This window comes from Ciona robusta, chromosome 14 (genome assembly GCF_009617815.1).
Source record: "Ciona robusta chromosome 14, ASM961781v2".
In the NCBI taxonomy this organism is placed as follows: Eukaryota; Metazoa; Chordata; class Ascidiacea; order Phlebobranchia; family Cionidae; genus Ciona; species Ciona robusta.
Genome location: NC_143248.1, coordinates 189,724 through 201,188, shown reverse-complemented (window position 1 = coordinate 201,188; position 11,465 = coordinate 189,724). Strand labels below are relative to the sequence as shown.

Genomic DNA, 11,465 nt, shown 5'->3' with positions numbered 1-11,465 from the left:
AACATTAGCCGCCCCCCACAAATGTAACTTACTTTATCCTCGCGCGGCCGGAAAACGACAGTCTTTATCACACGGGTTTAACATCACACGGGTTTAACACCTCGTGCCAGCTTACGAGTTACCATGTATGTTACTTTGTAAGTGATTATTATTTTTTGTTTTTTTTTCTTCATTTTTTTATGTTTGGCTGATAATTTGGACAACCCATTAGTGACCACTGGGTTTGAGCAATTGTCGTTAAGTGTCTTGACTAAGGACACATACGCCCACAATGGTAGCAGCGATAGGCCTTGAACCCATTACCTATTGGTTACAGGCAGGCGCGCTAACCACTACGCCACGGCGCCGGACTTATCTGTTGTAAACATATATATCATGTAAAAAGCACAAACCCAAAGGTTACAAGTTTGTGGCTCGTCGCTACCAGTTTATATTTCAATAATAGTCAGTGTGTAACCGAGTAACTGGTTAGTAAAGTGTCCAAATCTTATGTTATTGGCACAGTAGGCTAATGATTCAATAGTAGAAAGGCCCAAACATGGTTGCTAAAGTTCGCGCTCCGAATACTAAATACTAGGATTACATTGGTGTGTCGTCTCGACGTCACCAATGATATATAAATTTATACATAACATGATACATGAATGGGTGAATGTACAAATGCATGCTGTATTTTAAGTTATATATCTCAGCGTTGTTATATATTATATATATGACTTAGTGTGTGTGCCAAAAAACATATGTATTAATGTATATCTTTTATTCAGGTGGTTTTTAACTTTTTACCTGTAGCATGTGTTTGTGTATAACGTCATACCGACTGTCGTTTTGCTGCTAATTCCTTTTCCTTACTTGTTTTAATTAATAAGATCTTGTATTTGAAGAGATAAATAAAATTATTGTCAATGTGTTATCTAATATCTTGTTACTTTAGTTTGTTCTTTGCATCATATATCTTCTTGTTTTCTTTTGTGATATAATTAATATTTGATAAAAACGTTTAAACAGGTAATTTATTGAAAAATAAAATGCGGATTTTATTAATGTTGATTCTCAATGGAGTTTTATTGTTCGTGGTCCCAGCATCGTGTGAAGTACAAGCAGGCGATCCTATGATGGTAAGGACGCAAGGTTAAGTTGAAATATTGGTGATAGTGACCCTCATTATCTGCTAACCCCCAACTACCAACCTCTAACACTTCCCCCAGCTTAATCTGTAACGTACCAGAGGATTCTTCACTGTCCTACCCAATTATTATCGAAATATTGTTATTGGGTTCAACAGCTACGATTCTTAACTGGCGCTCTTTCCCACATCTTTTACCCATAGTGTGTTTTAACGACTGTTGTTTTGCTGTTGATTCTCTTCGTTGTTGCAATAATGTAATCTTCGCTATCGCTAAATCGAACCAATCTATTGCTATTGACCTATGTTGCATACTTAAGTATGCATTTCCCTCAAGAAAGCGAATTTATATCAAGCTAAGTTTAATCACTCAAATAATTCCGTTTGACTCCAGGATATAAAACCCATTAGAGCCGACCAACCTAATATTGTACGAGATATGGTCGGTGATGAGAGATGGGAAAGGGATGTTCGTGGAGATGTTAAAGATACAAAGCTGCATGATTCACCTGTTAATGCTGTGAAAAGTATGTTTATATTAAATATGCATTGAAAATTATATTTATTTATATAATTGGTGCTTTAATATATTGATATAAATAAATTGAATATATATGCTTAAAGTATATAAACTAAATATGCCCAAAGTATATTCATTTTAAACAGCTTTTGTTATCCACTCAACTAAAACAATACCTTTAGATTACTTTTGAATCATATTTGACCTTGTTTATATGTCGTTTATTGTTAGTTAGTTAAAAAATAATGTTCGTTTTATTTTCTGTAAATACAACTGACAGGCAATGATGAGTTATTTGCAAATGATGAGTTATTTTCTGTAAGGTACAACTGACAGGCAATGATGAGTTATTTGATTCAGGTCCCTACAGTTTGTACAGTGTTGGGTTCGTCCATGCATTCGTCAAAGCAATCATGGTTATAATCGTGTCAGAAATTGGAGACAAAACATTTTTTATCGCGGCCATATTTGCCATGAAACATGCAAGGTCGACTGTGTTTGCTGGAGCTATTGCGGCGTTAGGACTGATGACGTTTTTATCAGGTACTCAAAAACTTACCAGTATCTAACCAAATCTTAAATTATGGAAATACTAAATAGAATTATATATATATTATGTATAGTTTTTTGGGGAATAAATTGATTTGCTTTGTTCTAATTTAACTTTAGTTCCAGAAACTTGGAAATAATTTATTTGTTTATTTTGTGTTAAATATGGTAAACAAAGCGAAACAAAACACATCATATTAATATTACTCACGTTACTTGAATCAACAAGATGAGCAAACAATATTGTGTTGTTACAAACTGACTTTGTAACTGATAAAGATATCAGATGATTGTTTTTATTTCACACCTGTGGCCTATTGATCAATAATTATACATTTATTTTGTCGTATATAAATATATTATTTGCATGTTGCTGATTTCAATATTACATTAATCACTAAATGTACTAAATACCACATTCAAATTAATGCTGTTTGCACTTTGTAAAATGACATTAATATTTAATTTTACACACAAATATTATCCTAATAAAGAATAAATCAAACGTAGTACGATATTTCTGAATTTCCAATAAAATACACGTGTGGTAAATAAACAGAGGGAAATGTTTGGTCAACATTTGGTTTTTGTTTACCAGTCATTTGTAAGGAATACACATGTGTTATAACGACTGTCATTGCCCCGTCATGCGAGGATAAATAAGTTACATACGTGGTAACTTAATTTAATATCACATTAATACTTTGTTTTTGTTCACCAGTTGTGATGGGGTATGCAACCACCATAATACCGAGGTCGTATACGTTCTATGGATCGGTTATCCTGTTTGTGATCTTCGGAGCAAAGATGTTGCACGAAGGTATCTCGATGAGCCCGCAAGGATCGCAGGAGGAGATGGAAGAAGTCCAAGCCGAGTTGAAGAAGAAAGACGAAGAGGTGACATCGGTGTTTATATCTTCAAATACGGTATCAATGATCATGTTAATTAATGTACTGAAGAGAAGGGAATTAGAATTAGCAGCAAAATGATAGTCGTTTATCATTACAAAAACTACCAATGTACCATTGATAGTTACTTAGCAGTTACTCTTTACTTTAACCAGAACACATGCATTCTACTCAGATTGAACGAGCATCGGAAGTAACCCAAGATGTAGAAACAGGAATCATAAGAGGGGGGTACAAAGTTCGGAAACTACTTGGGGTATTTTCCCCCGTTTTAATCCAGGCGTTCACGTTAACATTCCTAGCAGAATGGGGGGACAGATCGCAGATTACAACTATTGTACTTGCTGCTAGTGAGGTTGGTTTGCTTGTGTGGTTTCTTGCCATTGTTATAAAGTAATTAACTTGAAAACTACAGTTCGTATCAATTAAATTATATCGATAAGTCTTAAAACTTGCCGTGACCGTGGTTAGTCCACCCGCCTCAAACTTAGGGGTTTCGGGTTCAAGGCTCACCGCTGCTACCATTGTTGGCGTATGTGTTATTAGGTAAGACACTTAGCAACAATTGCTCAGTATCCATATCTCAAGTATACCTTTTTTTGTGATTTTAACTTAATTATGAAAGTGTTTGACATCTATGTATTTCCCTTGTTATTTATTATTAGGTATTTCATTAATTAGTTGTTAAAATCTGATTCTGTTTTATCAGGATGCCCTCGGTGTGTTAGTTGGTGCAGTGATTGGGCACGCCTTGTGCACGGGTATGGCTGTTATTGGGGGGAGGATGATAGCGCAGAAGATATCTGTTAGAACAGGTAAAGTAATTACATTTTATTATTATTTTTTACCCGTGGCATAATTTGTGGAGTATGTGTCCTTGGGCAAGATGCTTAACCGCAATTGCTCCAACCCAGTGGTCACTAATACGTTGTCCAAATTATTAGTCATATAAAATAAAGTTACATACATGGTAACTTGTAAGCGAGCACGAGGTGTATGAAACAGAACACTCGTGTTATAACGACTGTTGTTGCCCCACTATGCGAGGATAAATAAGTTACATACGTGGTAACTTGTAAGCAGGCACAAGGTGTATGAAACAGAACACCCGTGTTATAACGACTGTCGTTGCCCCACCATGCGAGGATAAATAAGTTACATACGTGGTAACTTGTAAGCAGGCACAAGGTGTATGAAACAGAACACCGGTGTTATAACGACTGCCGTTGCCCCGCCATGCGAGGATAAATAAGTTACATACATGGTAACTTGTAAGTGGGCACGAGGTGTATGAAACAGAACACTCGTGTTATAACGACTGTTGTTGCCCCACCATGCGAGGATAAATAAGTTACATACGTGGTAACCCATAAGCAGGCACGAGGTGTATGAAACAGAACACTCGTGTTATAACGACTGTTGTTGCTCCACCATGCGAGGATAAATAAGTTACATACGTGGTAACCCATAAGCAGGCACGAGGTGTATGAAACAGAACACTCGTGTTATAACGACTGTCGTTGCCCCGCCATGCAAGGATAAATGAAGTGACAATCTTTCTTTCAACATCAAATCCCAATTACTTTTATTGCAGTGACCATAATTGGAGGGGTGTTTTTTATTTTCAACGCCGTATTCTCTTTGTTAACTGGCCCGGGATCTTAGTCCACACATTACTGCACATAAGACGCGTATTGAATGCAAGCCAGATGGTTATGACAGTTGCATAAAAGCTGAGTTCTCAATTAGATGGTGGCTCCATATGCGACTATTTAAAATGTTTTATTTTGATATCAATTTATATGATCCTTGTGCAATGAATCAAATTAGATTACGGTTGGTTTAGGTTTTAAAAATACCTAAATATTGTTATTTTGAAGACTACAAAATACCAATGTTATTTATTTGCTAGTTCAATTGTCACAAAGTGTTTTTTCAAGGGTAATACTAAATAGTTAAGACATAGTTCAGTATATAATATGTATATCTAATAATTGTTTATTTATTTTCATATATGTGAAAAATTGAACACTACTTTTTAAATACCTTTCTACAGTTCCTATTAAATCATATGAAAGGAGCATAGGCGCCTAACATGGGTATGCAGGGTATGCATGCAAGCCCCACAATCAATTATGGTACTTTATGTGAAGAATCTGAGTTCACGTAGTAACATGTTAAATTGCTCCAATTAAAGGCATGGGTGTTTGGCATAATGAGCACCCTGGTTTAATATCACCGTATGTAACTTATTTGAAAAGTAGTGTTCAAGTAAGGAAACCTCATATTTGAGTATTTGAATTGTGATGTTTTTACCCTGGTTTTACTAAAGATAAGCTCGTATGTATTCCAGCATATATGTTTCCTTACTATTTATAATGGATAATACACACTATGGTTTTGTTGCCAAGTTAGAGAGATGTTTAATATGAATTTGTGTTTTCTTAGTTTATTTGCAAATTATATTTAATGTAGATACATGCGAAAATAATTATAAAAAATGACCCAAAAATTGAAATTCTTGTATTATAGCAAAACTTGGATGTTGTATTACACCAAGTTAAAGTCCAGCATTGATGTGTTTTTGGTTGAATTAATTTCAATTGCTGAAATATTTATTTACCAGTATGCCACTCAAAATTGACCAATCTGACATTGCTTGGCCACCATAAGGTTTGAAAAATCAATGTAAATTAGCAGAAGTGTATTGCACATATACAGGGAGTTGCAAGCACAGGCACCAAAGTTTATAAACACAGGGAGGCAGGAATAATTAGACACAATCCTGTGAAACAAATCTAACTTATTGTTTGTAATGTTTACTGGTTAATGCAGTGTGGAAAATCAAGGGTTGGCCTGCCCACCCTGCCACCCCAGGTTTGATGCCTATAATCACAAGTTACAACACAAGCATTAAAATCTGGTGAGTTTAATTGGGAAGTTTTCGCTAATCATTCTGTCGTCTTCGAACACAATGACAATGTTAAGTTCGAACTCGATCTTAAAGTTAGGTGTGTCAACTGTAGGGCAAGCAAACATCCTGGGGAAGATCATGAAGATAGGGATGCTCAGTCCCCTGCATACATCACCACAACCAATCTCTATGTTCTGGATCTCAGTGGCTGTTCGACCAAAAAGTATTTGAATTGTGATGTAATTGTTAACATTGTGATTTAGTAATTCCTTTTTCTATTTTTTTTGCTGCAGCCCAAATACTGCTTAATATTTAGGCCACAGCAAAGCAAGAGATAATCATCTGTTTCGCTGTGGCTCAAATGTTAAGCACAATCAGTTATTAGTGAAGCTTAAGGAACCCATTTTTAAAAGTAATTCTAATTTTTTTTGTTAAGAACAAAACCTACAATTTATGCACATTTCTACTTTTTAAATACTTCCCAAACACGATTCATTGAACCTTCTCTTCAAATATTTCTACCGACCTTCTTTAGCAAAACCATCCGGACTTCCCACAGTTTCCACTCTCATTAGTTGCAACTCGATTGAACGGATCGGGTTTTCCGAAGCTTCGACGACAAGTTCCCCTGTCATTGGTTTGGTGAGGCAACAAACACTGGAATCCAATCGACCACGGACCGAGAATCTTGGGATCTCAGCTTGCTGGGAATAAAAAGTTTCAAGAATAGAATGTGTTATTTATCCCTTTGATTACGATTGTGAAGATCAGATTAATTAAAACAACGAAGAGAAGGAAATTAGAATCAAAAATTGTTAAAACAAGCTATGGGTTAAAACTATATGAGAAAAGCTTAGCTGCTAAACCCACGATACAGTTTAAGTTATATTGTACAAACATGACAGTCGTGATGATATGTACGATTGCCAAACTATTCTTGGGCTATGACGGAACCTAACAAATAAATAAACCCCAATTACAGATAATGAAACATAGCTTACTGAATTTGCATTCTTTATAGAGTTTGGATTAATGTTAAACTTTATAGGTTTGTTATTTGCTCTATCCCCACTTTTATACTCAATATAAATCTCAGTTTCTTTTGTGAGATCCTTGTTTAGTAATGGTCGTTTCAACAGGCACTTGATGTTGTACTGTGATAGGAAAATACAAGTGTTGGAAATTATAGAAATTACTCACTTCTTTGTTGTTATTATTCTAGGTAGGTGCTGAGGTCCTTTGAGGATTTAGACCAGAATTTTATATTGTTACTACTTTAGCACTGCTTGGTTTAGTTGCCACTGTGGGTAAAATTTGTATTGGGTGGAAAATACAAAACTAAATGCCTATAATATAGCAGTGTATAATGTAGTTTAACACAGATACAACTTTTGGGGGTGGATAGTTAGGGTTTCCGCATATTAAAAGAATAATAGATGTAACGCATTAATTGCCCTATCCAGTTTAAGGTTTTAAATGAGTTTTTTTTCCATTGAACAAGTTAGAATCGGAACTGCCCGAATATAGTTGATGTATTTCACCTGCACAGAGATGTAAACTCCCCTATAAGTTTCCAGCAACCATTTAATGCTTCCATGGGGTTTTAATGGAATTTCAAAAGGAAAGCTTTTCGTGCCCGCTGGTATTCTGCATTTAAAACATAGATGCGTTGATTTTTATAATGAAAAGTAAAAGAAGTACGAAAACAAACATTTCTCTAAGTGTTTAAAAATGCCAATAAATATTCAACAAATATACTCAGTAAATCTATCACCCTGATTGTTTGTACTGAAGCTAATTCATGAAAATAGGAAAAAGTGAAACAACAAGTGTTAACAATTGTTTGTATAATATAGAATACAAACATATTATCACTAGAAAAGTTGCAACTGTGTATCATTATAAAGTCCAAGAAAGTTTTTATTAAAACTGAAATTAATAAAACAAAATTTATTACTTTCCCTGTCTTGCAAGTTCAATAGAATGTCCAAACAATGATATTGGTTTCACGCTGTTGTACATCGACTCTAACCTCCCAACACTTTTCGCGCTCAATGTTAAAGCTGCGACACCCTCAGCAATAAGACTCACAGATTGGTAAGCAAGTGAGGTCTTGGATTCAACAATAATAGCTCCAGTAACCGTCTCCTGCAACGCAAGTATGTTAACTCTAAATAGTAAACAGTGTATGGAATACGTAAACTACTTTCAAATCCATCTTCATTTGTTTTAATTAAATGCAACTCAATAAATAGATTATATACTTTTATAGATACTGATGGTGATAAATAAAATATACGTTATGTCACTTTATACAATTCAACGCTACGTTACTGAACAGCAAATTCTATATAAACCCACCCCTTCGTGATAAACTTTGTTTGGTCTGTTCAGCTTGATTTCTATGGTTGCCATGTTCGTTTTATCCAAGTTATCATACACTAACTTTAAAATGATCAAAAACAATCAACTAAATCGTTCACTTCGTAATACGGGTTTTTCCCTCTCCCAAGCGGGACGTTAAAACTTGAAAATAAAGCCGCCTGATGTCAGCAAAGAGCAAAATAATGCTGCTGCGCGTTTTACACAATATATCAGACTAGGACGTTCGGCAACGTGATTATTTTCATTATAGAATAGTAATTAGCTTTTTTACAATTTTAAGCATTATTTACAAATGACGGTTCTACAAATACAACTAATTTTTATACAGGCGCAATTCTACATGAAATTGTCAAACTTAATTTGTGTTTTAAAATGTTAAACAATTAATAGACTATACATACATAGAGTAGGCAATGTATTATCTAACATTCTAACAGTTTGTTTGAAATTCGCCCGGGTTTATATATTTTATACTCCTCGTCTTAAAATACACTTAAAACATAAAAATATAAAGTCATTCATTCATAAATTGAGGATTTTAAAAGAAAATATTAAAGTGTTCTCAATCTGTCAGTTTATACGCGTTCGGTGCGTGCTTGTCCCCGGTTAACCCCGTTTTACCCCAAACCTATCAGCAAATAGTGAACCAGGATTAACATGGCGACTATGGGACATTGCCTGTGTACATACCTACAACTATAGTTAAGCCATTTCGCTGATATAATACAACGATGTCCAATATGTTAAGATCTCGTATTCAAATACAAGCCAGGTCCCCAACGTATGTGGCCAGTGCTAAGTTAAGCCGAATGCAAACGGAAAATAAACTTTGTCACTTTGTTGGTCGCAGTATTTTTTTTACAAAATCCAAATAATCCGGTTTTGTGTCATTTTAATACCACAACTTTATTTTTTATCTTTACGGCATTACATGCGACCAGGTGTTCCAGTTCGATGTTTACAAACGTAGTCTGCCCGCTCCGCCAACGACCTACAAATGCAAAATCCGAATTCTACGTACGCCACTTTTTAATTCTAATGCAAATACATTACGGTTTCACTGAAAGTAATTTAACACTCGTAGGTGGTGGAGCACTGCGGGGTAAAAGGGGATACTGTGGGGTAAAATGGGATACTGTGGGGTAAAATGGGATATTGTGGGTAAAATGGGATGTCGTTAGCACCTAAATCCCAATTTCTTTAACGTGTTTTTAACAATTAAAAACGCTATTTTAAACTGGCGGGACTAAGGGTTTATAATTCTGCAATCATTCTATGTTTTCTACCAAATGAGGCGATAAAAGAGAATCAAAACATGTTCTATCTTACCTCACAGTACAATATATTAACCATATGATGCCCCCTGTTATTGGATTTCTTTGTAATCACTCACTTGTTAAAAGAAGTTACCAAATCACAGTTACAAATACGACCCACCATTGGTACCGAGATACAATATGAACAAACCAACAAAGTTGATTGATATTTATATACGGTGTGTGCTGTTATGGCTCATACACTGTTTATCATATGTTCGCAGTGAATGCAGGTTTTACAAAGCATGTTGTGATTCTCTTTCTTTATAATTACTAAAATGCTAATCTGACTATATATATAACGTTGTAGAAATATAATAAAACGGTAATGACCTAACCACCGTGAAATGTTTAATAAACACATGGGGCTGCTGGCTGCAAGTCATTAGAAATACTTTGGTTATAAATTTGAACTATCAGCTCCAAAACATAGCTTTAAGAATGTAAGTGCCCGAAATATTATTACGAAATACTGGATACTTGAGTGTTGTTTTGATAAACCCACCGAAATATTAGTGGTGGAAACATTTATACTGAGTATGTATGGGAGCTACTGTGGAGAGACAATCATGAAGCGGAACTTGAAGTCTTCTGTTCTGTTGTCGCCGTTTGCGATTGAAAAGGATTAGCGCTGCCATAATACGACGAAGGAAGATTGAAACAACAATTCTTAGTTCAAAACATCGAACCCTGACTCACAGTTCGAGGGAACCGCTTTCGGGCGATTCAAGCTTCGGCGGCGGGGATTGGTTTCCTGATTTGCGGCGCGTTCCTCCGCAATTAGTCGATGTTCGGTCGGTGATCGGATCAGCATAACCGACCCTGGAAGAGACCCATAAACAACAGTAAGTGAGGCTAATTGCCCGTAGAATGTTGGGGTAAGTCTTTGGGGAAGATATATGTCTATTAGTTACCGAAATGCCTATTTATGATATAAGTTACCACCCATATGTTATGGAAACACGAAGAACATTTCTTTCAAAGGGATGTTTTTTGGTTCTTTTTAATATTTAATTTTTCCTTTTGCAAGTTTAATGTTAAACAGTCGAAGACCAATGTGACCACTTGCGACTTATCAAAGGCGTTGAATGATCATATAAATTCAAACTTACACATAAAAACCACTGCGAAAGATAATTTATACAAAGCCCCACTTTAAACCATACGACAATACATAGACCACCATTGTGGATTGGAATCGGATTAATCAAAACGTGGGAGTTGAATCTAACTTATTTATCCCCGCATGGCGGGGCAACCACAGTAGTTATAACACGGGTGTTCTGTTTCATACAACGTGTCCGCTCACTAGTTTGACTTTAACCCGGAATAATCAAAGTTTGGGAGTTCTTTGCATTGATGAAACTTGGATTTGCTTTCCCACACGTTAAGATTCAAAGTAAACGGAAACGGATGTTAGCCTTTACCAGCCAGATAAGAGTTGTGTATCGCGGTTAACCTAATCGTGGGGTAAATACACTCTAATTGTGACTCGCTGAATCGACAGAAAGATTCTGTTCTAATGTATTTCTCTGATTTTGTGGTGGGTTAATGGACTCATTAACCGCAACGATTGGTTTTCTCTATTTGTGTCGGCGTATGCTTGAAATCAAATTCAATTGTGCCCGTATGAGAGAAGGAAAGAAAAAAGCGCTAGGTAAGAGAATGGTAGAAGAAGGCAAAGATACGATGTGGTTGTCTCGTTAAAGCTGGAAGTGAGTGCGGATTTGAACAGATAGAGTTGAG

General features: G+C 35.7%; 2 protein-coding genes across 3 annotated transcripts; one reads left to right on the top strand and one right to left on the bottom strand.

Moving 5' to 3' along the window:
• Nucleotides 1–30: 30 nt before the first annotated feature.
• Nucleotides 31–5,622, top strand: LOC149724629 (putative divalent cation/proton antiporter TMEM165). Its single transcript, XM_089892225.1, has 7 exons — nucleotides 31–1,118; nucleotides 1,521–1,653; nucleotides 2,007–2,189; nucleotides 2,917–3,092; nucleotides 3,280–3,459; nucleotides 3,814–3,919; nucleotides 4,699–5,622. The coding sequence occupies exons 1-7, from the start codon at nucleotides 1,029–1,031 to the stop codon at nucleotides 4,767–4,769; spliced, it is 939 nt and encodes a 312-aa protein (XP_089748351.1). The 5' UTR covers nucleotides 31–1,028; the 3' UTR covers nucleotides 4,770–5,622.
• LOC149724628 (vacuolar protein sorting-associated protein 26C-like) lies at nucleotides 5,538–8,539 on the bottom strand. 2 transcript variants are annotated; one of them, XM_089892226.1, is made up of 6 exons: nucleotides 8,380–8,539; nucleotides 7,976–8,166; nucleotides 7,560–7,665; nucleotides 7,020–7,172; nucleotides 6,545–6,722; nucleotides 5,538–6,226 (listed from the first exon to the last, which is right to left on the bottom strand). In XM_089892226.1, the coding sequence occupies exons 1-6, from the start codon at nucleotides 8,431–8,433 to the stop codon at nucleotides 6,018–6,020; spliced, it is 891 nt and encodes a 296-aa protein (XP_089748352.1). In that variant the 5' UTR covers nucleotides 8,434–8,539; the 3' UTR covers nucleotides 5,538–6,017. The 2 variants fall into 2 exon arrangements, with proteins under 2 accessions (XP_089748352.1, XP_089748354.1); XM_089892228.1 differs by lacking the exon at nucleotides 7,020–7,172.
• Nucleotides 8,540–11,465: the final 2,926 nt, after the last annotated feature.